Source organism: Pipistrellus kuhlii, unplaced genomic scaffold (genome assembly GCF_014108245.1).
Source record: "Pipistrellus kuhlii isolate mPipKuh1 unplaced genomic scaffold, mPipKuh1.p scaffold_m20_p_21, whole genome shotgun sequence".
In the NCBI taxonomy this organism is placed as follows: Eukaryota; Metazoa; Chordata; class Mammalia; order Chiroptera; family Vespertilionidae; genus Pipistrellus; species Pipistrellus kuhlii.
Genome location: NW_023425520.1, coordinates 7,880,579 through 7,907,592, shown reverse-complemented (window position 1 = coordinate 7,907,592; position 27,014 = coordinate 7,880,579). Strand labels below are relative to the sequence as shown.

At 51.8% G+C, this 27,014-nt stretch overlaps 1 protein-coding gene and 2 long non-coding RNA genes across 5 annotated transcripts in view; 2 read left to right on the top strand and 1 right to left on the bottom strand.

Moving 5' to 3' along the window:
* Nucleotides 1-27,014, bottom strand: part of MYO1F (myosin IF) — a 47,042-nt gene that overhangs the window by 12,731 nt on the left and 7,297 nt on the right. For both annotated transcript variants that reach the window (XM_036449923.2, XM_036449921.2), the window contains exons 2-25: nt 25,260-25,397; nt 24,696-24,785; nt 24,511-24,605; nt 23,940-24,027; nt 23,745-23,834; nt 21,574-21,705; nt 21,324-21,458; nt 20,971-21,103; nt 20,312-20,508; nt 19,345-19,425; nt 19,166-19,252; nt 15,884-15,970; nt 15,278-15,445; nt 14,098-14,183; nt 11,907-11,988; nt 10,168-10,274; nt 9,631-9,729; nt 9,393-9,537; nt 2,791-2,905; nt 2,527-2,696; nt 1,404-1,549; nt 888-1,034; nt 568-716; nt 117-203 (exon numbers count right to left, since the gene is read on the bottom strand). In XM_036449923.2, the coding sequence (XP_036305816.1) occupies nt 117-203; nt 568-716; nt 888-1,034; nt 1,404-1,549; nt 2,527-2,696; nt 2,791-2,905; nt 9,393-9,537; nt 9,631-9,729; nt 10,168-10,274; nt 11,907-11,988; nt 14,098-14,183; nt 15,278-15,445; nt 15,884-15,970; nt 19,166-19,252; nt 19,345-19,425; nt 20,312-20,508; nt 20,971-21,103; nt 21,324-21,458; nt 21,574-21,705; nt 23,745-23,834; nt 23,940-24,027; nt 24,511-24,605; nt 24,696-24,785; nt 25,260-25,397 (2,854 nt within the window). The remainder of the gene's footprint in view (nt 1-116; nt 204-567; nt 717-887; nt 1,035-1,403; nt 1,550-2,526; nt 2,697-2,790; nt 2,906-9,392; nt 9,538-9,630; nt 9,730-10,167; nt 10,275-11,906; nt 11,989-14,097; nt 14,184-15,277; nt 15,446-15,883; nt 15,971-19,165; nt 19,253-19,344; nt 19,426-20,311; nt 20,509-20,970; nt 21,104-21,323; nt 21,459-21,573; nt 21,706-23,744; nt 23,835-23,939; nt 24,028-24,510; nt 24,606-24,695; nt 24,786-25,259; nt 25,398-27,014) is intronic.
* LOC123652888 lies at nt 926-11,123 on the top strand. Of its 2 annotated transcripts, none has more exons than XR_006742439.1 (2): nt 926-1,037; nt 8,760-11,123. It is a non-coding gene; the product is annotated as an uncharacterized LOC123652888 (long non-coding RNA). The 2 variants fall into 2 exon arrangements; XR_006742438.1 differs by having other exon boundaries at nt 942-1,037; nt 8,757-11,123.
* LOC123652889 lies at nt 2,049-3,784 on the top strand. The gene is made up of 2 exons (XR_006742440.1): nt 2,049-2,359; nt 2,398-3,784. It is a non-coding gene; the product is annotated as an uncharacterized LOC123652889 (long non-coding RNA).

Sequence of the window (27,014 nt, the reverse complement as noted above, 5' to 3'; positions counted from 1 at the left end):
TTCTGGATAGAGAACTAGCGAGTTATCCTCTCTGCTTGTTAGGTATCGCTGACAGGAAGTATGGCTCAGGTTATGGAGTGCAGAAGAGGAGACACTTAGTGGGGGCATCTCCTCACCCCTGGAGGGTCCGGGGGCGGCCCGAGAAGGGGTCTGGGCCGATCTCCGAGGTTTTTTCCCCTGGGCCATTCCTTTCCGTGTGGGTTCTGAAAAGGACAAGGGAAAGGATGCAGGGGTTGGAGTGGTGGCCCCGCCCCGTCTATTCTGGCTCCGCCCAGAGCCCGCTCCAGAGCTCCGCACAGTGATTGGCCTCTCTTCTCCAGTAAACCCCGCCCTCAATTCCAGGCCTCGCCCCCATCCTTTCGCGCGCTCACTGGCTGCCTCTTTGGCCACGCCTACTACTCATCTCTCGCCCAATCATTGGTCTCCTCTGAGTCTTTCTGGACCCCTCTCTCCTCCACGGCCCTCTCTCACACTCCACAGGCTCCCTGGCTCCGCCCTCTCAGCTCTGATTGGTCCTTCGCTGGCCTCGCCATTCTGGCCACGCCCCCCGCTCCCGCGCAGACTCACTGGAGCTCTTGGGCAGCCCATCACCCACGCTGACTGTGAGGGCCCGGCTGCTCGCTTTGAGCACCGCCACGTCGCCGGAGCCACGCGAGAAAGTGACGCTGCGGGTGCCGCCTCCGCCCCAGCCCTCCTTCTTCACCCGGAACTGTAGTCTGCGGGGAGAGGAGGGAGCTGTGTGGGCGCCGCCTCCCCAGCAGGAGGACCTCCCCCCCATCCTTGCCCGGTGGGTGGCGGAGCAGCGCAGCTGGCCTGCGGGCGGGAGAAGGTGCTGTGCCCAGACCAGCGCGAGGTGGTAGCGGTGATGGTGATGGGGAGGGCCATACGTGTCGCTGAAGGTGAGGGGCAGGGGCCTCCGTGCCGTCTCTTCGAAGCGCTTGCACAGGAGGCTGACAAATTCCGTCTTGAAGACGCTTTCCAGGAAGCTGTCGGCCGCTTCCTCTTGGAGGATGAAGAAGTCGTCTTGCCGCGTGCTGGTGAGGGGCGGGAGGAAAGGCAGGTGGTGGTGATGGGTGAGGGCGGAGGAGTGACATGTGAGATGCCACCGGGGAGGGTCAGATGAGAGGCCAGTGAGGAGTCAACAGGTTGGGGGAAACGGGAGAAGTGGCAGGGAGCGGGAGAAGGTGGTAGCAGAGAAGGCCAGGTAAGGAGTCAGGTGAGGGGACAGGTGCAGTGGGCAAACAAGGATCATGAATGGGGGGGCTGGTGAAGGTGACGTGTAGGGCCACGAGAGGGTTACATGTGTAGCAGCAGGTACAACGGCCAGGGTAACAGATGGGGTGACAAACACAATGACAGCTGAGGATGACCAGAGAGTGACTGTGGGCAGGTGGGGGCCTCACCTGAGAGAGACGCCCCGTAGGGCCTGGATCTCCAGCTTCTTCTTCAGGACCTCACGCACCTGGCCCTTCTCGGGCCCCTTCTTCACTTTCTCCCGCCCGATCACATACACACATCTGGGCGTCAGAATCAGGTCCCTCTTGATGGGCTGTGAGGATGCAGTACCAGAGAGGCTGATGGCAGGAGCCTGGGGCATGGGGATCAACTCCAGGCAGAGGGGTGGTGCTGGTGGGTGAGGTGAAGATGTCCCTTCATGTGAAGGTATATGGGTGGTTATATAATACACTAGTGGCCCGGTGCATGAAATTCATGCAGGGGAAGGGGGTCCCTCAGCCTGGCCCTCTCCTATCTGGGACCCCACAGGGATCGGGCCTAAACTGGTAGTTGGACATTCCTCTCACAATCTGGGACCATTGGTTCCTAACCACTCACCTGTCTGCCTGCCTGCCTGCCTGCTCGCCTCCAACTTCCCCCCTGTTGGTCTGCTAGCCCCCAGCTGCCTCCCACTGCTGGCCTGCTCGCCCTCAACTGCCTTCCCCTCCTGGCCTGATCATCCCTAACTGTCTCTGCCACCATGGCTTTGTCCGCTAGGACATCCAGAAGATCTCCTGGTTTAATTACCATATTACCCTTTTATTAGCATAGATAAGAGATTAAGTAAGACTATATTGACTAGAAGGGGGTGTCTGAAAAGGTACAGGATAGGTAAAGGGGTACTTGCTGGACATGTGTACCCAGGTCAGGTAAGAGTAGCTGTGCACTGGTGTCTAGGCTAGGTGAAGGTGTGTCTAATTGACAGGTCTATTTAAACTGTACCTAATGGGTACATGTTTCCAGGATAAGTGAGAATGGCCCTGTGGTCAGGGCTTCTGGGTAAGGTGAGTGTGTAATTGTGGACAGATGTATCTGCCAGGTGAAGGTGAAGGCCCTACCTGTCACCTTCACATCTGGTGGATAGGTGTGTTTGGGCTACATAAGGACATATTTGATGGATAGCTGTATCTATGTTAGTGAGCATATACCTGTGGGCAGGTGTGTCCCGGCCAGGTGACGGTGTACCTCTGATGGGTTATTGGTGCCAGGCTGGAGCCACAGACTGGACACACCCACTTGCTAGTGCCTCACCTTGAAGCGGCGGTCGTACTTGGTGACCGAGTCAGCGAAGTCCACACGCTCCCTCTTGCCCAGGAACTGACGCAGCTCTGGCCGCTCCTCCAGCCCTAAGTAGTCTCCCACGAAGTTCCGATTGATGCTGTTTCGTCTCCGCTCCTTCTTGTTCAGCAGGATGTTGGAAGCTGTGGGGACACAGGGTGTGGGGGCAGAGGTCATGGCTTGGCTCTTCCAGGACCATTTGTTTGCACCCTCTGCCTCCCACCGGCAGCCTCTTACCTTCCTCTCGCATCTCCTCATACTTCCGGATTGCCACATGGCGCCGCCAGGCCTTCTGGATGGTGCGGGCGAAGCCATCAAACTTGCGCTCTCTCATCTCTTCTAGAAGGAAGAGCTGGGCGGGATGGAGGGGTGGTGGGTCCTAGTGTCTCTCCAGGGCCACCGTCTCCAGTTTCTCTTGAGCCCACCCCACCCACATGCTCCTGCGCTCACACTGTGGTCAACATTTTTTTCCTCCAAATGATGGGACCCAGCGTTCCCTCCCGATGTGTGGCACAAGCCTCTGCATTAAATTATAACTGGCCTGCCTGCCTGGTGGGGCTCAAATCCCAGCTCTGCCTATTATAGCCGTGTGGTTTTGCCAGGAATGGTATAATATCATGTTATCCCACACTGCTAATTAAGCTCCGTTATGCCTTTCATGTAAGGTACACACCAACTTCAGACATGTTAGAAATGTGAATCAATGTGCATTTTAGAAAAAAACAAGATAATGTAAACATGAACATCTAATGACAGGCAACTATGTGGTTTTGTCGTGAACAACCTGCACAGCCATACATGATGGTCTGAGATAGAAATCTTTTGCAGACTTTTGAGGTGTTTTTTTTTTTTTTTTTTTTTTTTTAATTGATTTTTAGAGAGAGAAGAAGGGACAGAGAGAGAGAGAGGAATGAGAAAAACATTGATTAGTTGCCTCCCATATGCACCCCGGCCCCCAACCAACTGAACCACCTGGTCAGGGTCAGACTTTTGAATTTTAAGGGTTTTGGTCCAGAGAGTGCTTAGAAATTAAACTATATTTGACCAAAGCATAGTGGAAATGCCATGAAAGATACCTTTAAAAAAAATAATAACAGGTAAGCATATCAAGGAGAGGAACCCCCGGATATGAAGAGTTATGAATCTAGTAATAAGAACAGCGGGGTGCTAGTCAAGGACTAGAACAATCAGTTGGAATAGGACAGGTGGTTGGGAAACATCCTAGTTCAAACATGCATTTAGAGATAAAAGAGATAGCATTGGTATCAGTGAAGATGGGAAATGCTGAAAATGAAATTGGGCTTTATAAAAATAACGCTTCACGCAGAAAGATTTCTCTAATACACAAATACCCATCACTGCTCAAAGCCTGGCTACCCACTTTGCTGACCAAGGTGGTTGATGTCTCCCAGAAACCCCAGGATTTCCTGCAAGGACTAAAAGGATGGTTCTACAGATACCTGGTTCAAATGCACTTAAAAAATATAACTTGGAGGACTTTAATAGCCCTGGGTGTTTATAACTTCATCTAAGGTTTGGAGTCTTCTCACGAGGAAGAAAAACCAACATTGCAGTTTTGTGTATTCTTTTGTTTCTCTAACATTCTATGGTTTGTGGGTCTGTGTGCAAAGTGGGTTTTAGTAATGCCTCATATAGGTTGTCTGGAGGACACAGAAATGCCTCCTCTGGTTTGCTGAGTGAGACAGGTATGAATAATGGGAGACCAGCCTGTAGAATTGGGAGTGAGCCAGTCAGACGGGAACCCCCTTCCCTTTAGCTGTTTAGGAAGATGGGACAAGTGATTTCTGCCCAGTAAAGAGAATTTGTTTTCAATTTGGGAAATGAGCCTTCCTGTCTACAGAGTTCAAAATGTATCTCCTTTATGCTGCGGAGGGCAAGTATAGGTGTGCAAAGGGGGCTGAGACAGGACTCGAGTCAAAGCTTATCCTGGTAGGCTGGGTTATATAGGGTCTTCCCCCAAATTCATGTCCACCCAGAACCTGAGACTGTGGTCTCATCTGAAAGAGGGTCATGTTACAATGAGATCATGTAAATTTAGGGTGAGCCCTAAATCCAAAATGACTGGTGTCCTTGTAAGGAGAGGGACATTGGACACAGACACACAGGGACGGCCATGTGATGACAGGCAGAGATGGCAGATGCATCTATAAACCCAGGAACGCCAAGGATCTCTGTCAGCCACCAAAAATTAGGAAGAGGCCAGGAAGGATTCTTCCCTGGAATCTTCGGAGGAAGCGTGGCCCTGTGGCACCATGATTTTGGATTTCCAGCCTCCAGAAGTGTGAGAAAATAAGTTTCTGTTGGGTTAAGTCATCCAGTTTGTGGTACTTGGTTACAGCAGCCATGAGAAACCAATACACCTGGGATGATGGAGAGTGAAGGCCAGCAGGTGTATAATATGTCCAAGCATACTGGTGCCCATGTTTACAGAAACAATCCAATGCAGAATCATTTCACTTGAGTGCATTTGTGGTTGATAGAAGCTCCAACTCCATTTAGTTCACTTAATTCCTTGATCAGCTTTTTAAAAAATATATATTTTTACCAGGTGTACCAGTTAATAATGGCGGATCTTGTAATCAAAGAAAACATGATAATTTCAAGAGAAACATCAAAAGTGCTTTATTCAAAGTAATGTCCATCGCTAGCTACACATTTCCCCATCTTTCAGGTAATTTGTGGAAACCGTCCCAATAGAACTTTTCTTGTTTTGAGGCAGACCATTCAGAGACCCAAGTTTCCACTTCTTCGTATGTTTTGAAGTGCTGCTCAGAAAGTGTGTGTGCCATCAATTGGAACAAGTGGTGGTTGGAAGGAGCAAGGTCTGGTGGGTTAGAGTTAATACTTCCCAGGCAACATCTTTTAATGTGTTTTTAACTGGTTTTGAAGTGTGTGATGGTGTGTCATCATGAAGCAAAATTACTTTGCCATGTCTTCTGGCCCATTCTGGTCATTTTACGATTAAAGCATGGTTCAGTTTGATTATTTGTTGTTGGTAGCTATCAGTATTAATGGTTTCACCTGGTTTTAGAAGCTCATCATACACCACACCTTCCTGATCCCACAAAATGCAGAGCATTATCTTTCCAAAGTCGATGTTGATGGTTGACCTAGATCAACCCATGATTTTGTGAATCTGAGATTCTCAAAATAAATCTACTTTTCATCGCCAGTGACAATTCGATGCCAAAAAGATTTTTCTTTTTTTCCCCTTTAATATATTTCTTTATTGATTTTGGAGAGGAAGGGAGAGGGAGAGATAAAAACATCAATGATGAGAGAGAATCTTTGATTGGCTGCCTCCTGCACGCCCCCTACTGGACATCGAGCCCACAATCTGGGCATGTGCCCTTGGCCAGAATCGAACCTCAGACCCTTTGGTTTGCAGGCTGATGCTCTATCCACTAAGCCAAACACGCTAGGGCCAAAAAGATTTTATTTCGTGCCATTGAAGCAACATTTTACTGATGACTTTTCGGTTTCCCATCTGTCTTTCGTTCAGTTGATGTGGCACCCATTTCCCTTCCTTTAAAATCTTTCCCATTGCTTGTAAACAATCAGAAATTGTTTGCTGGGCAACATTTAATCTTTCTGCTAGTTGTTTTTGAGTTTGACATGCATCTTCATCCAATAATACTTGTAATTGTTGGTCTTCAAACTTTTTCGGTTGACCTGGACACTCCTTTGTCTTTCACATAAAAATCATCACTTTTAAAGCATTTAAACCAGAGTTCACAAGTATCTTGAGATGGAACATGTTCACCATAAGCTTCCCAAAGTATATGATAACTATTTCTTCAAAATAAAGTAATGAATTAAAACTTCCTGCAAATGCTCTTTTTTTTGGCATGAAATTTGACATTTTTAAGCATGCAAATATCTATGATGTTAACACCTTCAGAAGTTTTGAAGCTTGCTGTCAATACAACAAAGTAGCATACATATCAAATTGCATATATATCAACATATGTGTAACTCCATCTATTGAAAAAAAATTTGCATTATTAACCAGCACACCTGGTATTGATTTCAGAGAGGAAGGCAGAGAAAGAGAGAGAGAGAGAGAGAGAGAGAGAGAGAGAGAGAGAAATATTGATCAGCTGCCTCCTGCACACCCCTTACTGGGGATGTGCCTGCAAACAAGGTACATGCCCTTGACCGGAATCAAACCTGGGACCCTTTAGTCCGCAGGCCAACGCTCTATCCACCTAGCCAAACCAGCTAGGGCCACACACTGGGGATTGAGTCTGCAACCCAGGCAGGTGCCCTGACCCAGAATCAAACTGACCTTCTGGTTCGTAGGTCCTGCTCAACCACTGAGCCATGCTGGCTGGGCCCTTGATCAGTTTTTGACATAGCACAATCAAATTGTTTTCATGTGTGTGCCCCCCGGCCCCCCCATTTCCATTTCATTAAAATTATTCTCATTAGGATCATTTTTATTTCCTGTGCAAATTACCAATCTTTTTTTTTTTCCATTATAAAAAATTCCCACCAAACTTTTACCTTTGTAAATTTTATCATTCAAATTGCAGTCTCAAAATGTGCAGGTCGCAATTTTTGTCAAAATTTGATTTTACCTTCTATAGTCGTAGTGCTAGCTTTATTTTGTCTGTCTTTTGCAGTGTCTATATTATGTTTCTTTCAGAGTCAGATTTTACAATCTGCCAGTAGCAGGCAAGATAGAATCTCGTCCCCACCCATCCTCCTATTTTTCTTCCCCTCCCTCCATTTTTTTCTTATCGTTACAAATTGAATTGCTTCAGGTATAGTTATAGCCAGGAACAATATTGGTTTGTGATAAGTTTCTATTAGTAACAATACTGACTTTGAGTGAGATTCCAGACTTTTTTATTTTATTTTTTGGAGCAAAGTGCATACATAGGGAAAAGCTCTGGGAGGTAGATGTGGACAAATTTGGGGACAAAGTTTCCCAACCTCCCAAGACAGACTGTTTTTGGAGCTGTGAAATCTCCGATACCCACCCTCTGTGCTGTTTTTGGATTGGTGAGAAAACAGTTACCTTTAAGTAGAGTCACTCGAAGGGAATCCTTTCAACTGTCTCCTGGTTTTTCAGGATGCCAGCAGAGCAGGTGCCATGAGGCACCTGGCTGGCCCTGCCCTGCCCCTGTACCCAGTGAACTTTTCCTTGCTGTTCCAGCTCATCCCAGACTGGGGAACCTAGGATTGGCCTGAGAATCTGGCGAATTAGTTAAGCTCATTGAGATGGTCATCTCCCTGTTTGCTTTCTAATCTCACACAGAAGCAGGGCCCACACAGCCCTTCGGGGATTCTTTGCCCTGTTTTTGTTGAGGTCATTTTTAAAAAAACACTTCCTGCTACCCTAACCGGTTTGGCTCAGTGGATAGATCGTGGGCCCGTGGACCAAAGGGTCCCAGGTTTGATTCCGGTCAAAGGCATGTACCTTTGGCGTGCAGGAGGCAATCAAAACACATTTATGTTTCTCTGTCTTTCCCTCTCTTACTTTCCCTAAAAATCAATGGGAAAATATCCTCGGGTGAGGATTAAAAAAACAAAACAAAAACAATGTCTTTCCCTCTCTTTTTGACTCTCCCTAAAAATCAATGGGAAAATATCCTCTGGTGAGGATTAAAAAACAAACAAAAACTTCCCCCTCGCCCAGACTGGCTTTCTCAGTGGTTAGAGCACCAGCCCAAGGATTGAAGGGTCACGGGTTCAATTTCCAGACAAGGCCCTGTACCTCAGTTGCAGGTTTCCCATCCCAGTAGGAATTCATGCCAGAGGCAACCAATCCACTTACTATCTCTAACATCGCATTGATGTTTCTCTTCCTCCTCCTTCCTCCCTCCCATTCTCTCTAGAAATCAATGGAAAAAATATCCTCAGGTGAGGATTAAGAAAAAAGAAAACACACCAAAACAAACAAACAAACAAACAAACAAAACGTACCCCAGCTTTATTGAGATATAATTGTCATAACACTCTGAAAGTTTAAGAGCGTATAAAGTTGATTTGATACCCTTCTGTATTGCAAAATGATGGCCCATATAGGCTAGCTAACACACCCATTGCCTCCTATTTCTTTTGAGTGGTGAGAACATTGAACTATATAATACAGCACGGTTCATTGTTGCCCCTGTGTGGTACATGACTCCCCAGGACTGTTCCTCATCACTGCTTTGTTTGCTTTTCCCCGAAAGCAGAGGCAGCATAAAGCAGGTGATGCGTGCTTCCAGCCTTCTGAGAAAAGGCTAAGAGCTGATGACACCTCACGGAGGGATTGTTCCTATGACGGAGAATGTGCAGTGAGGTTTGTCTTAGATGTACCAGGACCTGCGGCTAGTCTTGGATAAGAAAATTGCTACTTGGAAAATGAATCTCAGGCTCAGGGACCCAATGTGCTCATGAATGAAGGAACAAAGGAAGAAGATATGAAGGAAGAAAAAAAAAAAAAAAAGAAGAAGAAGAAAGGAAACAGAGACAAAAGGACATTGTGGATAAGCCATGCATCCTTTTTCCTTCCAGGCACCCAGGTGTGTCTCTGCCTGCCTCCTGGCCACCAAGGACTGTCTAGCTAACTTGGGTTTTTCTGATCACCTACTACATGCCAGGCACTGTGCATTGGATTTCCAGTCCTGTCTAATTCTCACCCCTGTCCTGCAGGGCAGCTTTTACTCTCCCCACTTCCCAAATGGAGGAACTGAGGCTTGGATGGTGAGGAAACATGTTCAAGGTCACACAGTGGCCTGGAGAGCAGGACCTGAGCCCATGCAAGTGATCCAGATGTCTGTCTGTCTGTCTGTCCGTCCGTCTGTCTCTGTGACGCACACACTTACTGACTCAGGGTTCTTGACGAAGACCTTGGTGCTCCCCATCTGGTACTGGTCCTGCTCCATGTTGACTGCACGCAGCAGGTGCTGCACCCCCTGACGCTCGTCCCCGCGCCACCGTGGCCACGTCTCGGGGGTCAGAATGGCGTACCTGGTGGCAGATGGTTTGGGAGGGTTTGGGAGGGCTCAGCTGGTGGTTATCCTGCAGGTGGCGGCTGGGGCCGGGAATGGCAGGGCACCTCACCTCTGCAGGAACTTGGCGAACTGGCGGCGATAGGCAAAGCCTGCCCTGCGCACCCTGATGTTCTCCTTCAGGCCCAGGTACTCAACCTGGTGCTTGACCCTGGAGGGAAGGCAGCCTGAGTCCCATGGTGGGGCCTCACCAGTCCTAGGAGGGTCTGGGTGTCTGCTGGAGGCAGTATGGGGACTGAGGTAGGGGGAGGGGAGTTCACCGCTTGTCCCAGCGAATCAGTTCTGTGGAGTGGGGGCCTGGGTTCTGGGAGGAGGGGGTCTGTGTTGGTTCCGTGGCCAGTCACTTCTAGAGGGGGGTCTGAGGTCTGGGGGCTGCGCTAGTCTCTGGGTCATCCTCCAGTCAGTCTGGGGCTGTCCCTGGGGTGGGTGGGGGTCTAGGCTCCAAGGGACTTGGCACTGGCCCCAGAGGTCAGCCTGGGTTAATCCTGTGATGTCCTGCGACCCCAGGAGGGTTCCAGAGGAAAGGCCATTCTCGGGGATAGGCAGTGTGGATTGGTCAAGACGGAAGCCAGACCAGCCGGGGGCTCACCTGCTCTCCTCCCAGTCACGGGGCTTCTTGGTCTCGTTGGGTTTGATGCAGCGGATATAGTGGGGCGTGCACTTCTTCAGTGTGGTCACCAGGTCATTGGCTTGTTTCTGAGGCAGAGGAGAAGGCAGGGAGTGGTGCCCAGACAGGCCCCTCTGCCCTCTTCCTCCTCCCACCCTGGATATAGACCCAGGTGACAGAGACACATTGTGTGTGGACAGGGACTGGCAAGCGTTTGTTGATGAAGCGCTAAGTCCTCGGAGAAAACATGTCCCACAGAACACCCCTGCCTATCCTTCAGAGACCAGTCTTTGCAGGTGGGGAATCCTGTGTGTGCGCCTTGGGTTGTGCATTTTAGTTCTCTGTGGAGACTAGAAAGGAAACTGCAGGTGTGGGGACTGGGGGAGAGGGGGGGGGGCAGCAGGAGACCCTGGTGTTGAGCATGGCTCTGTTGTGTGATCCGGGCCAGTGACTGCACCTCTTGAGCCTTGGTCTCCCCATCTGCCAGGTGGGTCTAGTCCCACACCGGTAAAGTATCCTGTATTTGCTGTCAGCACTGACAAGTGCTCAGTACATGGTTATTAAATATTACTAGGCTGTCCTAGCTGGTTTGGCTCAGTGGATAGAGCGTCAGCCTGCGGACTGAAGGGTTCTGGGTTTGATTCCGGTCAAGGGCACATGCCTGGGTTGCAGGCTTGATCCCCAGTGGGAGGGTGTGTAGGAGGCAGCCAGTCAATGATTCTCTCTCTCATTATTCATGTTTCTATTTCTCTCTACCTCCCCCTTCCTCTCTGAAATCAATAAAAAAAATAGTTAAAAAATCATTAGTTGGCCGACACACCCATGTCCATGGCAGCACTGTTCACAACAGCTAAAAGGTAGAAACAATTCAGCGTCCATCAACAGAGGAATGGGTAAGAAAAAGCAGTGTATCCACACAATGGAATATTATTCTGCTTCAAAAAAGGCAGGACATTCTGACATCTACAACATGGATGAACCTTGAGGACATTATGCTCAGTGAAGTACGCCAATCACAAAAGGACAAATACTGTGATTCCACTCAGAGGAGGTCCCTAGAGGAGTCAGACCCATAGAGACAGAAAGTGGATGGGGGGTGTAGGGGCTGGGGGCGGGGGAAGAGGAGTAAGTGTTTAAAGGGGACAGAGTTTCAGTTTGGGAAGATGAGGAAGTTCTGATGCTGGTGGTTGCACAACAATGTGAATGTATTTGATGCCATTGAACTGTATGTACACTTAATGGTTAAGATGGTCTATTTACATTATGTATGTTTTATCACACTTTTTTTAAAAGTGGCAAATGGCCCTGACTGGTTTGGCTCAGTGGATAGAGCATCAGCCTGCGGACTGAAGGGTCCCAGGTTCAATTCCGGTCAAGGGCATGTTGTGGGCACATCCCCAGTGGGGGTTGTGTAGGAAGTAGCTGATCGATGTTTCTAACTATCCCTCTCCCTCTTTGTAAAAATCAATAAAACATACATTTTTAAAAAGTGGCAAATAACCAAAAGATAAAAAAGAAGTTTTAAGTGATGGCTCAGTTCTAGATTTAGGGATTTAAGGAGAGGCCATTGAGGATGCTGGCCCAAGCCTCCTAACCCCAAAGCTGGAAGAAGACCCGGCTGGACAGAGTGTGCCAGAGACAGGGGCAGAGGGCCTGGGTGCAGGAGAGACAGACACAGACGCCTGCACACCCAGCTCCCCCTGGCCTGCCCTGAGCCTCACCTTGATCTTGGAGCCAGCGGTGCTGGGGCGGCCCTTCTTGTCTACATCCAGCTTCTCGGGGAAGAGCATCCGGAGAAAGGCTCTGGGCAAGGAGAGAGAAGGGGCTGGAGGTGCAGCTGGACCTTGGGTGCCATTTCCCAGAAGGGGGGCTGTTTGGGTGCCTGAGGCCCAGAGGATGTGCTGAAAAGTATAGTCCTTTCTGAACGTGGGGGTGAGATGTTGAGAGTCAGAGGGTTGGTTTTGTTTGTTTGTTTGTTTGTTTTGTTTCTTGATTATTTGCTCTGTCACTTCTTCTTCCATGACCACACATGACTTGGTGTAGCAGGTAAAGTAGAAAAACGTTAAGTGAAGTAGGAAAAGCTATCAGTGATGCAGCATTTGGGCAGCAGGGCAGGACGCCTCGTAGGACCCGATTTACACACACAGGATTGCATGGAGCAGGTACCCTGTTCGTGTTTGTCAGAGATGGACGCAGGCTGAGTGTCCACCAGCAGGGGTCAGTTAAATGCACTTTGCAACATCAGGCTCCCTCTCTCATCTTCTCAGCGAGATCTTCTCTGACCACAGAATGAGTGGACTGCTTAATAAATACCGAGTATCTCTCCCTCTCCCTTCCTCTCTGAAAACAATAAAAATATATGTATTTTTTTAAAAATTGCATATGTAGCTTGAATTCTATTAGATGTGGAATGTATTGGACAGCACTGCTCTAGAGCAGCGATTTTCTTTTTTTAATGTAATTTGTATTTTTATTGATTTCAGAGAGGAAGGAAAAAGGAGAGAGAGAATTAGAAACATCAATGAATGAGAGAGAATCATTGACCGGCTGCCTCCTGCACGCCCAGACTGGGGATAGAACCTGCAACCCGGATATGTGCCCCTGACTGGAATTGAACCTGGGACCCTTCAGTCTGCAGACTGACGCTCTATCCATTGAGCAAAACCAGCCAGGGTTAGAGCAGTGATTTTCAACTGGTGTGCTGCAAGAAATGTTAACACATGCAATACCTAACTAGTCAGGGGCATTGATCTCTTTTCCCTTAGATTATCAAATTAAAAAATGACAACCACTTGCCCTAGCTGGTTTGGCTCAGTGGATAAAGCATTGGTCTGGGGACAGAAGGGTCCCATGATCGATTCTGGCCAAGGGCACATGTCCAGGTTGCAGTCTCTATCCCCAGTAGGGGGCCTGCAGGAGGCAGCTGATCAGTGATTCTCTCTCATTCTTTGATGTTTCTAACTCTATCTCCCTCTCCCTTCCTCTCTGAAATCAATAAAAATATATTTTTAAAAAATGACAACCATCAACACAGCAATAGCTGTCCAGTGTGAATGAATCAAAATTATACTTTTTTTCACTGCAGTGAACTACGGAAGAGGTCATCACTTCAGTTGTAAATCACAATGCATTGCATACTAAAACTTGGACTAAAAGAACAATGTGTGTGTAATACTTTAAACAATAAAGAATTTAAATTAAAAAAAAATTATACTTTTTTTTTTTTTGGTCAGAATGGCAATATATATATATTTTTAGTGTGCCAGAATTTTAGTAATCAGTTTATGTGTGCTATGCTATGAGATGGAAAGGTTGAAAAGTGGCTGTTCTAGACTAGAGAATCTCAAACTCTGTTTTGTACATGGGTCCGGGGTGGCGGGTGAGGGTAAGAGTCTTATTAATAAAATCCAGATTTTGGCTCCATCTGCCTGGGGTGGAGCCTGGGATTCTGCATTTGCAGCCAGCTCCGACGAGGCCCATGCGGCTAGCAGGAACCCATTTCAGCCCTTTCAGAACCACTGTCTGTGCTAGATGCCATTTGCCTGTTTTCCTAGTTCAATCGTGGCTCAATGACAGCAGCTGCGCTCTCTGACTGTGTCATCCATCCTTCAAGTGCAAATGGTGCCCGGTTCACAGCAGAGCTGAACACAGTTTTGAGGTATGAAAAGCCAAAGATGGTACCCAGCTTGCGACTGTGGTCAGGGAGACAGGCCCATATGAGTTAGTACAGAAAAATGCAGGTGTGGAGGGACGGGAAGCTGTCTGCACCAATGCCGGAGTTTGCAGAAGGAGCGCTGGAAGGGTTACTGTTGTCAGGAGTCTGTGGTGTGATGGAAGCTCTGGGGAACATGGAGTGATCCCCAAGGCCTCCCCCATCCCCAGGGTCGGTTCTGCCCAGATGGCCCCACTTACTGCTCACTGGTCTGCATCAGCTCTATGAGGTCGGAGAAGAGAACATCTCGGTTCCTCTCACAAAAACCGCTGACGTCATAGGAGACCTGGCGGGCGGTGGCATGGGGGGCGTGAGGGGCTGAGGCCAGGGCAGGAGCGGGGCTACAGCCCAGGTGGTCATGGGGTGAGAGAACGGGGCTAGTAGCTGTGGCTCAGAAGGGGGGGTGGAGGCAGCAGCATGGGCCTGGGGTCTCTGGGCACCTGATGTTCCAGGTGAAATGGGAGGGTTGGAGCTGCAGTCTGGGTTAGAGAGGAGGGGAGGGGATGGTGTAGGCCAGCTTTGGGGGTGGGTAGGCTGCAGCTTGGGGAGAAGGTCCGTGGGCTTGGGTGCTGCTCCTTAATTTAGAGTTAAAAAGTCAGAGCATCTGAGTCTTGGCCAATTGAGGGTACGGGCGGCTGTGTCAGGGGCAAGTTCCAGGAATGGCTGGAGATTCGGGGGATTTCAGCCAGGCTCGTGGGCTGCCATCCGAGGTGCGGGCTCTCCGTGCGGTGGTGGGTATTCCCCGGCTCAGGGGACCCAGGAACTCCAGCCCATTTCAGGGACTGGTGGGCTGCAGCACGCTGACCACAGAATGGAGCTGTCTCTGCCCAGGCTAAGGTCAGCGGGAGAGCCTGCAGTTCTGTCAGAGGGGGAGGGACAGCGGGGCCAGGATGGGAGGCCAGTGGATTGCTCTGGCCTTGGGGCGGGGCCTGCAGGGGGGCTCAAGCCCATGGCGGAGGTTGTGGCTTGCACCGTGGGCCTGGGGTCTCCTGGTTGGGGTCAGAGATTGTAGGCTGGGTCCTGGATCAGGGTGCTAGTGGGTCTTACAGCTTAGATTGGGGTTTGAGGGTCTGCTGCCCAATTTAGGGTCATTTGAGGGAGTTTCTGTCCTGTGAGGGGGAGCTGTCCTATTAGAGGGGGGCTGTGGCCTTGATCAGTTCTGACTGAAGGCATGGCGGGGGCTCAGGCCCATTTCTGGGGTCAGTGAGTGGGCGTCTGTGGGGCTGGAGAAGGGGTGGGTAGCCTGGATGGGGGAACCCAGGAGCTCCTGTTAGCAGGGTGAGAGGCTGCAGCCTGGACACCCAGGGCCTGAGGAGGTGCCGCTGGGGGCCCCTGGGGCAGTGCGGGGGTGGAGGGGAGGCAGGGGGAGGCGGGCCGCACCTTGCCAGCGTAGTGGTGGATGACGAAGCCGGAGCTCCAGCTGTTGAAGTGCTCGTGGGTGCCCACGGCCCCCTGCAGCTTCTGCAGCAGCGTCTGGTCGGCGCCCCCACCCGTGGCGTGCATGGTGGCGCACACGTCGTCCAGGACACTCATGATGCCCGGGGGGCTCTGCCGTCATGGGGAGGGGCAGTCACCCAGCCTCGCCCCACTCTGCCCAAATCCCATTATAGGGACCTCCACTGGGATGGGGGGGGGGGGCGGCGTTCTAAATATCAGAGCAAAAGATGATGGGGCACAAATCTGTGTGTGGGGGCTGCTGTGGAAGCTCCATGGGGTGCAGGAGGGGGTGAGGGACCTCTTAAGAGATCCATTTCACCTTTCCCAGACGGGGGTGTCTGGTGGGAGACCTGTCCCTGAGCATACTGACCCCTCTGTCCCTGGTGGGCTGTCTGGGGGACGTTTGTTGAGTGAATAAGTCAGAGGGGAGCAGGTGGGCGGGATGACGGGGGAGGTGGCTGGTGGGATGTGCCAGTTGTGCTCCAGGGCGAAGAGGGGCCTGTGGCTCCGTGGCTCACGGAGACCCTGCAAAGCTGGCCGGGCTCTCACCAGCTTGTTTTCAATGAGGTCGCAGACGATCTTGTTGTTGAAGTACTCGATGGGGGTCCAGCGGATGCCCTCCTGGACGTACTCCTCCTGGGGGTGGCAGAGGGGGCGGGATGGGGCTGAGTGCCCGGACAAAGCCGTGCGTATTTCTAGAATGTGTGCTCAGGATGGGCGGAGAAAGGGGGTGCTCTGCCCCCCTCTTTCTCTTCCTCAAGGTGGCTGAGCAGCCTCCCCCACTGAGCTAAACCAGTTTCAGCAGGGAGAGAGTCCTAACAGGTGAGAGTGTAGGGGAAATTTGGAGGGAGGACCTGACCCATTTTCTCTTCTTTTCTTTTTTTTCAACAAAAGGGAAACTTTATTGAGGCCCAATGGCCAGAGAATTCAGGCAAGAGGTTGCCCGCAGGCAAGAGGAGGTGGAGGGGCCCTGTTTGACCTCCATCTTGGGGCACAGGTTTGGTGTGGCCCCACTTCTTGCAGCAGTTGACAGCGAGGCAGAGATGTGGGTCTTCGTGGACACCCTGTATGGCAAGACCGTCACCCTTGACTTCTCGCCCCGGGACACCATTTAGAATTTCAAAGCGAAAATCCAAGATAAGAAGGGCATCCTGCTGAAACCAGTTTGGCTCAGTGGATAGAGTGTTGGCCTGCAGACTGTGGGGTCCCGGGTTCGATTCTGGTCAAGGACATGTATCTTGGTTGCGGGCACATCCCCAGTAGGAGGTGTGCAAGAGGCAGCTGATCCATGTTTCTAACTCTTTATCTCTCTCCCTTCCTCTCTGTAATAAGTCTAATAAGTCAATAATAAAATATATTAAGAAGAAGAAGAAGAAGAAGAAGAAGAAGAAGAAGAAGAAGAAGAAGAAGAAGAAGAAGAAGAAGAAGAAGAAGAAGAAGAAGAAGGAGAAGAAGAGCAACCTGCCTGACTAGTAGCGTCTGATTTTTGTGGCCAAAGGACTAGAGCAGTGGTCGGCAAACTCATTAGTCAACAGAGCCAAATATCAACAGTACAACCATTGAAATTTCTTTTGAGAGCCACATGTTTTAAACTTAAACTTCTTCTAACGCCACTTCTTCAAAATAAACTCGCCCAGGCTGTGGTATTTGGTGGAAGAGCCACACTCAAGGGGCCAAAGAGCCACATGTGGCTCACGAGCCGCAGTTTGCTGGCCCCAGGGCTGGAGGATGGCCACACTCTCTTGGACTGCAGTATCCAGGCAGAGTCCACCGGCCGTTGGTGCTTCCTCTGGGGGGCTGCACCCCGGAGCCCTGCCTCTGCAGGCTCCCCCAGAACTCCGTCCCCTGAGACAGGATGACCTTGGAAAGTGTTCTGCCCACCCGCACCCCTCGCTGTCAACTGCTGCAAGAAGTGGGGCCACACCAAAGTCTGTGCCCCAAGAAGGAGGCCAAACAGGGCCCTCCACCACCTCCTTGCCCGCAGGGCAATCTCTTGCCTGAATTCTCTGGCCTTTGGGCCTCAATAAAGTTTCCCTTTTGTTGAAAAAGAAAAAGAAAAAGAAAAGAAAATGGGTCAGGTTCTCCCTCCAAATTTCCCCTACAATCTCATCCGTTAGGACTCTCTCCCTGCTGAAACTGGTTTAGCTCAGTGGATAGAGCGTTGGCCTATGGACTGAAAGGTCCCGGGTTCGATTCCGGTCAAGGGCATGCACCTAGGTTGCAGGCACATCCTCAGTAGGGACTGTGCAAGAGGCAGCTGATTGATGATTCTCTCTTATCGATGTTTCTAACTCTCTATCCCTCTCTTTTCCTCTCTGTAAAAAATGAATAAAATATATATATTTTAAAAAAGGACTGTCTCCCATAGCCAATCCATTGCCTTGCATGGAGCAGGCCGGAAGTGTCACCGGGCAGCCCTCCATCAGAGACAGGAGCTGGTCGAGAGACACCCAGCTCCTTGTCCCTCCCAGTGCCAGCCTGAGGTCTGCTCTGTGAAGCTGCCTGGGGTCCAGGAGAACTGAGCCCAGTTGCCTTAGTGCTGTGGCTGGCAAACCTCGGCTCGCGAGCCACATGGGGCTCTTTGGCCCGTTGAGTGTGGCTCTTCCACAAAATACCACGGCCTGGGCGAGTCTATTTTGAAGAAGTGGTATTAGAAGAAGTTTAAGTTTAAAAAATGTGGCTCTCAAAAGAAATTCCAATCGTTGTACTGTTGATATTTGGCTCTGTTGACTGATGAGTTTGCCGACCACTGGCCTAGTGTAACCTGCTCATTCACACACCTCACCGGGGCTTTAAAAAAACCTCTCTTGCCCTGGCCAGGGTGGCTCAGATGGTTGGAGCATCATCCTGTGCGTTGGAAGGTTGCAGGTTTGATTCCCAGTCAGGGCACATACCTAAGTTGCGGGTTTGATCTCCAGTCTGGCATGTGGGAGGCAACCAATCAATGCATCTCTCTACCATTGATATTTCTTTTTCCCTTGCTTCTCCTCTAAAATCAATTTAAAAAAAAAACTCTCCCTACCAGAGCCGGTTTGGCTCAGTGGATAGAGCATTGGCCTGCGAACTGAGGGGTCCCAGGTTCAGTTCTGGTCAAGGGCATATGCCTTGGGTTGCGAGCGCATCCCCAGTGGGGGGTGTGCAGGAGGCAGCTGATCGGTGTTTCTCTCTCATCGATGTTTCTGGCTCTCTATTCCTCTCTCTTCCTTTCTGTAAAAAATCAATAAAATATATTTAACCCTTTGCACTCCGCTGTCCCCTCTCAGGGGACATCGGAATTCTAGCATATCACTCAGATGTCCCCTCTCAGGGGGGACATTGCAGTTTATTAGTGATTACGGGGAATTGAGTTAATTCAACGCACGTGTCCGCCGCAAAGCAGCGTCAAGTAGCTGGTAGCCAATGTCCAGAACGGTTCGGAGTGCAAAGGGTTAAAAAAATTAAAATAAAAAAATTCTCCCTGCCTCACTCCTTTCCTGGTCTCTGCCCTGAATGCTTGTGTGAGACTCTGCCTCTGCGATGGGAAGAATGAGAACACCAGGAGTTTTTGTTTGTCCTGTTTGTGGTGGCCTCCCTGGTACTGTACACAGAGCCTGGCATGCAGTAGGTGCTCAATAAATAATTGCTGAAGGAACGAACAAAGAGGTTGTTCCCCAGCACTTCTCAAAACGTCAGAGGTGGAAAGCCTCTCCCGAAGGGAATCTCAAGGTGGAGCCCGGAAGGGTCAGTAGAGAGAGATGGAAATCGAGGACTGGGGTGTCTGCTGGGTGTTCAGCGATGCTCATGGTCCCGCCTCCAGCCCAGGTTCCTGGCCAATCGGCTGCTCCTGCTCACCTGCTCGGCCTTCAGGGTGAGTTCGATGAAGATCTGCTGTAGCTTCTCATTGACGAAGTTGATGCAGAATTGCTCAAAGCCGTTTTTCTGTGAGGGAGGAAGACAGCGCTTGCTTTAGGGGCCGGCGCTGGACGCCCAGGCCGCTGGGACAGGTGTGTTACTGGGAGCGGAGACCAGACCTGGAAGATCTCGAAGCCGTAGATGTCCAGCACGCCGATGCTGTACTCCTCCTGGGGCTTCTGCATGGCTCGGTTGATGGCCTGTGAGTGGGAGGGACGGGAGGTAAGTGCCAGCCCACCACTCTCTTGTTAGGCTCTTAGTCACGTCACCGGTTTTCCTCCTGCCTCCACCGCTCTGTGCACGCCCCCATCAGCCACCCCTACGAGGAACCCAGGTGTTAGAGCATCGGGTTCCCACCTGCGGAGCTGGCTCTGCCCCTTGAAAACTCTGCCTCTCTATTTTCTCATCTTTAAAATGGGTGAATAATAAGTATTTTATATTTCTTTTCCTAAGACAAATACACTGAGTGGCCATATTATTATGCTCTCTGAACACATAATAATCTGGCCACTCAGTGTATATCCTATATAATAAAAGGCTAATATGAAAATCGTCCCCTCGACCAGGAGTTTGACCAGCAGGCAGGCCGGCCAACCATCCATGTCCCCTCGCCCTGGCAAGGCTGGCCGCACCCCAACCATTCACGAATTAATGCACAGGGCCTCTAATATATGTATACTGAGAGGCCAGGTTATTATGTGTTCAGAGATCATAATAATCTGGCCTCTCAGTGTAAACTACCTGTAAAACAGTTACAAGAGTCAAGGGTACACATTAGGTGTTACATAATGTTAGCTACTGCTGTCATTGTTCGTTACCTTGACACATCCATCCCCGTTGCCCCCACCAGTCCACCACTTGGTCCTCCAGACAGTCCTCCTCTGGGCTCTCGAAGGCACCTACCTGTCTTCGTCACCGCAGCCCCTCCCAGCCCGGGTCTGAGCTCCGTGCCAAGCCAGAGGGAGCCCTTCAGTCCCCAGGTGGCCACCACCTGGCCCTGCTTCTGTGTCCGGCGGCAGCAGTGGGTGGGGTTGTGATGGCCAGGCCTGCCTCTCCCACCCCCTGGGCCCTCCCCTCCCCACTTGCCTCCACGAGGAAGTCAAAGAGACGGGAGTACAGCCCCTTGGCTAGAGCATCGCGGGTGTAGGTTGCCTGTTCCACGTTCAGGGTCACATCGATGGACTCGCTGCGCCCACCCCAGCGGCTGTCCATCTTGCGGCTGGTCAGCTTCTCTTGTAGCCGCCCACTGTCGATGCCCAGCAGGTAGGCAGGGAAGGCCAGGACTGCAGGGTGGGGGAGGGGGCAGCTGGTCAGGCTCTGCCTCTTTCTTTTTTTTTTTTTTTTTTATAAATATATTTTATTGGTTTTGTACAGAGAGGAAGGGAGAGAGATAGAGAGTTAGAAACATCGATGAGAGAGAGTCATCGATCAGCTGCCTCTTGCACACCCCCTCCTGGGGATATGCCCGCAACCAAGGTACATGCCCTTGACCAGAATCGAACCCGGGACCTTTCAGTCCCCAAGCCGACGCTCTATCCATTGAGCCAAACCGGTCTCGGCCAGGCTCTGCCTCTTTCAATGCTTCTGTCTCTCCCTGTTTCGCCCAGTGACACTGAAACTGTCCTCACAGGTCCCCACCCCCCTGGGGGCCGAAGTAGGAGGAAGTATTCACACACACACACACACACACACACACACACACACGCACACGCCGGCTCTCCAAGCTCCCCAGCACCCAAACTCACGGTCCACGCTCTCCACCCTGGCGTAATTCCCATCTTCACAGAAGCTGATGTTTCCCAAGTGCAAGATCCCCGCCACGAGCTGCAGGACCAGCTGCTGGACGTTGGGTGGGATGCCGATGACCTGCATGGCGCTCTGTGGGCATCACGGACACAGGCCCTGTGCCACCAATCCCGACCTTCACCCCGCCCCCCGGGTCACAGCACGGACTCCGTCAGGACACCCGGATCCCCGTTTTACCTCTTTCACCCGCTCGCTGGGTGCCCTTGAGCAAGTCCCTACCCTCCTCGGGGTCTCAGTGTCCCGACTTGTAACATCAGAGGATGCCAGGGCTGGAGTGGCCATTGGTGCTCACCACAGTCTCACTGAAGTCGCTCCTGTCGTCCGTGCCGTCCACCTTGTAGGTGTCTGATTGGCTGAGGTAGTAATAGTAGTCGGGGGTCATGAGCCCCAGGTTCTGCCGCTGCTCCTGGGAGGCTCCTTCCAGCAGCTGGAGGGGGAGTGATGCTCACGCACAGGCCCTGCACGGGCCGGCTGGTCCCCCAGGCCCCGCTGCTATCCCTTGGCCACCCCCAAGCTCCAGGTGGGGCTCCCCCTGCTTGCACCTGGTAGTAGATGTGGAAGTTCCTCTCATTTTCATTCTGCATGACCACGCGGGACTTCTCCAGCAGGAAGTTGGAGATCTTGCCCCCATCTGGCTCCCCGCCACGGCTGAACTGAATCTCAAAGTACTTGCCCTGAATGTGAGGGAACCGTGTCAGTTCCCCTGGAAGTACAGGCGCGGGGAGGACCGGGCAGGGTCTTAGGAGCCTGGCCTCTTTCCTCTCTCATCCACGTGGCTTCAGCTTGCTTTCCTCTCCCACCTCCCACCTCCCACCTCCTACGTACGCACTGCTTGTCTTTCCCCCAGCTCCTCTCCAGCCTTTGCTGAAGCCCTTCCTGGGCCAGGAGCGCCCTTCCCTCCCTCTCTGTTGATTCAAGCCACCACACAGGGCGTCTGCCCTGTGCCTGGCACACGGAAGTATCACATTTACTGACCAGTTCCCAGTTCCACAACACAGAGGCCTCAAGTCTCCGTGGGACACTACTGGCCCCAATGATCCCGAGTGTCTCCCACATGCTGTCCCTGAACCCACAGCAGGGACTCCACCCGACCCTTTTTTGGTCTCTGACACCATCTGGGTTCTTCTCTGGCCAGAGGTTGGAGGGCAAACAAGCTTCATTACCTGTCCTTTCTGCCACCTCCACCTGATAGCAATACAAATCACAGCATCATACTGCACAAATGCCTGTAGTATATGTAAGTATATGATTATACTTACTCTATTGTACCACAAAAGTATCTACATATATAAAAGCCCAGCGACCAGAATGGCTTCCCTCACCCACCCCAGCGACCAAAATGGCGGAATGACCAGACAACCGGTGGCTATGACATGCACTGCAGCAGCCAACCAGCCTGATCTGGGCCTCCATCACCTCAGCCCTCTCCCCGCCTCCCCACTAACCGCCCACGGCCCCTCTCCATCGTTGGCCTGGCCTGATGGGCTCCCATAAGTGTGGGCCGGCCAGACCCCACCCATGCACGAATTCATGTGCTGGGCCTCTAGTATAAAATAAAATGTATGTTGAGATTTGTCCATGTTTTGTGGTGTATCGGTAATTTGAAAACAATACTGTGTGATTCCATTTAAATGAAGTTCTAGAACGCTAAGACTGATCTATGGTGAAAAAAATCCGGGCAGGGGCTGCTTCTGGAGCAGCGTGAAGCAGACATTGACTAGAAAGGGACAAGAGGGAACTCCTGGAACCACATGGTTCTCTGTATGTTGGTAGGGGTTGGGGTTGCATAGTGCATGCATTTCAACCAATTTTAGATTTATGTGTTTTACTGCAAATTTAACTTTAAAATAAATAAAAGAGAGGTGCACATTTATATGCACTATACTTAATGATCTGCACGCTGCAGTGTTTGCAGGAGAGGCATGGTGTCAGCAGCTTGCTTTATAGTGCATCAAAAAGAAAAGATGGACGGAGATATAATAAAGTAAATATAATGAAATGTTAATGATACAGGTGTTCACTTTATTATTCTTCCTACTTTCCTGTGTATTTGAAATTTTAACAATAAAATATTGGGAAAATACTTAAACTATAACTACATTATATATATTAGAAAATAAAAATATAACTAATAATATTTTGGGAAATAATAATGTTATCAGTGTATGGAATTTATTAAGTCATTCCCATGTGTAAGCAGGCATTGTAATGAAATCGTTGAGGTCTGTGAGATGGATTTCAATATCATTCCCACATTGTGGATGAGAAAACAGAGGAGACTCATCTCTAAACAGTGACAGAACCAGGATCATAATCCAGACCTGTTGACCTTGTCTGTCTTCCATTAGGCCCAGCATAGCACCTGACACAAACAAGGAGCCCAAGAACCATTCCTTGAAAGAAGGATGAAGGAAGGGGTAACTTGGGCCTGAAATGGGACTAGGAACAGACATGGCAGGGTTGTAGCCAGGGGAGCATTTAAGAATGCGACACAGACATGCCATGTTCTGTCCATGGGGGACTCTTTTCCAATGGACACTAAGCAGGTGGTGAGTGTCCCATCCAGGAGTAGAGGTATTTCTTGTGATCTTGGGAATGCAGGTAGAGGTGTGTGTATTTGTGTGTGTGTGTGTGTGTGTGTGTGTGTGTGTGTGTGTGTGTGTGTGTCAGTGTGGAGGCCAGGGCTGCTCCCAGAGCAGGGCTGTGGACTCACAAAGCGACTGGAGTTGTTGTTGCGCACGGTCTTGGCGTTGCCGAAGGCCTCGAGCAGCGGGTTGGACTGCAGGATGATGTCCTTCACGTGCTGCGGACAGAGGCAGGAGGGGCGGGGTCAGGCTGAGGCCGGTGCGGAGGGATAACAAGCCGCGGAGCGGGAGGGAACCTGTCCCTTTTTCTGTCTTTGCCTCACCTGGACCTTCTCGCCCCCGCCAGACACTTTGGAGATATAGCCCATGATGTATTTGGCTGCCACTGTCTTCCCAGCTCCACTTTCTCCGCTGTGGATGGGTGAGGCAAGCAATGGTCAGAGGCCAGGGGTAGGGGTGGGGGTGGGGGAGGTGCCCTTTTTAGTGCCTGATGGTCCATCCACCCACCCATCCATCCATCCATCTATCCATCCATCCACCCACCCATCCACCCATCCATCCATCCGTCCGTCCGTCCGTCCATCCATTCATCCATCCCTGACTGTGCTCAAGGGACTATTCCGGGCACTAGGGATACAATAATGAACAAGATGGATACAAATCCCTGCCCTGCTGGAGCTGACATCTAGAGAGGAAAGATGGGCAGTAACAGAACTAATAAATAAAATGTGTCATGGGTCAGAGGTGACAGGGAAAGGAAAGCAGGAGGCGACAGACAGGGACAGCAAGGTTCTGTTTGGATCCGGGTTCCCAGTAAATCTGCCCCCCCCCCCCCTCCCCGTGGTGATGCTGTTTGGGCAGGGCCTGGGGAGAGTCCGGGACCCCTTTCCCTACCTGATGATGACACACTGGTTTTCACAGTCGATGAGCATGTTCCGATACATGTTGTCGGTGAGGGCATAGATATGTGGGGGATTCTCGTACTGGGCCTGTGGGGGAGGCAGATCTCAGCCCCAGACTAAGAGCCAGGGCCCCGGGGACTGTGGGGCCCCCGCCCCCGCCCCCAGCCGTGGTCTCACCGCGCCCTGGTAGAGGTCGATCTCACGATCGGTGAAGTAGGGCATCTGCTTGAAGGGATTTACAGAGATGAGCACGGAGCCAATGTAGGTCTGCGGGGTGGTTAAGGGCCATGCAGTGTCCGGGCATGCTTTGTCTCTCATGGACCCTGTCCCCTCAACCTCCCCGCCCCCCAGGGCCGCCCAGGGCCCCACTGCTCAGAGGACGAGATGGAGATACTCAGATGGGTCCTTGGCCTCTTAGGAAAAAACAGAGCTGGGTCCAGGATGGGAGAGATGGGGTATGTTGTAGCTGAGCTACCCCAAGACAGAGGAGAAGTGGGCGACACAGCCCTTGCCCCCAAGCAGAGCCCTGCTGTCACTCCATCTGTCCCGTGTCCTACCACCCAACGCTCTCGCTGCCCACCCCTCCCTCCATTCATTTGCTCAGGCATCTGAATGTGGTGCCGAATCCCCTCTGCCCTCCTTCCCTGCGTCCAGCGGCCACCATCCCACACCCCCCGCCCAGCCATCCTCCGGTTCCTCTGTCCCTCATGTGCCCGCGGCCCCGCCCGCGGCCCCGGGTACGAAGATGTAGTCATCCATGAAGCGCTTTCGGAGGTTGTTCACGATGGCGTCCTCGGAGATCTGCGGCAGCAGCACCATGTCGTCCACACCGCTCTGCTTCACGTTGTGGCTCTGCCAGTGGAAGCGCTCCTTGCTGCCCTGGGTGGAGGCATGGGGCGGGTATGAGCTAGGGCCAGGGGAGGGGTGTGGGAAGTGGGGGCTGGTGCCTCAGCGCCCCGCCTGGCTCACCTGTGCCTCCCCTCCTCCCCAGCTCACACCAGGAGAGGTGGGCGAGGTCCAGTCCAGGCTCCCTGCCCCCCAGGAGGAGGCCGGGAAGAATGACAACTCCTCCCTCCCACAGCCCTCTCAGCCTCCTCTCCCCCTTCCTCAAGCCCAGTCCTGTTTTCTCTGCGGCATTTGTCCCGCTCCCACCCCTTCCACCTCGAGATCGCCTTCTTCCTGCCACCCCACAGCTCCTCTCTCGTGGTCATGCGTACCAGTGCGTTCCTCTGAGATGGTGCTCCGCTGTGACCTCTACCCTCTGTTCTGAGCTGTGCCCCTGCCCCTCAGCTCCCACAGCCTTCCCGCTGCCCCGCCTCCATCTTCTCCATCCTTAGTAAGTCTCCCACCTTCCCAGGCCCCCACGCTCCCTTCTCATTTCCTCCCTCAGGTTTTCAACAGTTGACACCGTCCTGAGGGCCAAGGAGGAGATTCGGATACAGGCTTCCTTCAAAAGCTCTCCTCCAGGAAGCCTTCCAGGAATGTTCTCTACGTTTAGCCCAATTGAGCTCATCAGCGCCTTAGTCACTTAGACCCACGGGCTCTCTTGGGCCCACTCTGCCTCTGCTCAGTGCCCCCTGCCGTGGGGAAGTCTGGGAGACAGAGGAGTGAAGCTGGCATGGCGCTCCCCTGTCTGGTACACACATGCTCCGGTAACATGTCCCTCCTCCCGGAGCCCCTCCCCCAGACCAGGGCTCCTGGAGGGCCAGAACTGGGACGGAGGCCTTTCTCAGCCCCGGCAAGGAGGCCCTATTGAATATACAAGGGATGAGACGAAGAAAGAACCCCAATGTCAGAGGAAGGCCCCGAGAGCAAAGGATGCTGAGAAGCCAAGTCAAGTCTTCAAAGATGACCAGCACTTGGAGGGCAGATTCCAGGGAATGGAGACAGGGTGGTGGGCAGAGAGGTCACGCAGGAGGGTCAGTGTGGACAACTATAGGGCAGAGGCGAATGAGAAGCCAACCCCCCCCCCCCAGGGGCACTAGGGAGCCACAGAAAGTTCCTGAGTGTGTGTAGGGGGTGTGCACGTTCAGAATCTGGCCACACTAACAGCAGAGAGGAGCTGGTCAGGGAATGCCCACACACATTAAACCCGTCCAGCTGTCTGTGTGGGCAGACCTAGGCTCCGGTCCTGGGTGGGTGGCCTACCTCTGCTGTGAGCCGCTGTGGCCTCATCCATGGGATGGGAGGACCGGCTCATCCCAAGGGTGGATGGAGGATGAACTGCTCTGGAGAGAGAGTGGGGCTGGTGCTCTCCCCCGGCCTGAGTGGCTGTGAGGATGGGCCGAGGCAGAGGGCCCACGACAGAGCTCGCATTCACTGAGCACCTGCAGCGTGCCTGACTCTGGGCAGGGGTGTCGCCAGCATTACCAACCATGTTATAGTGTCGGGGTGTAGGTGGTGGTGGGGGAACGGAGGCTTGGGGAGTGAGGGGCTTGGCACTTGACTCAGGACACGGCTAAATTGTTTCCAAGGGTGTGTGTGGGGTTTGAGTCT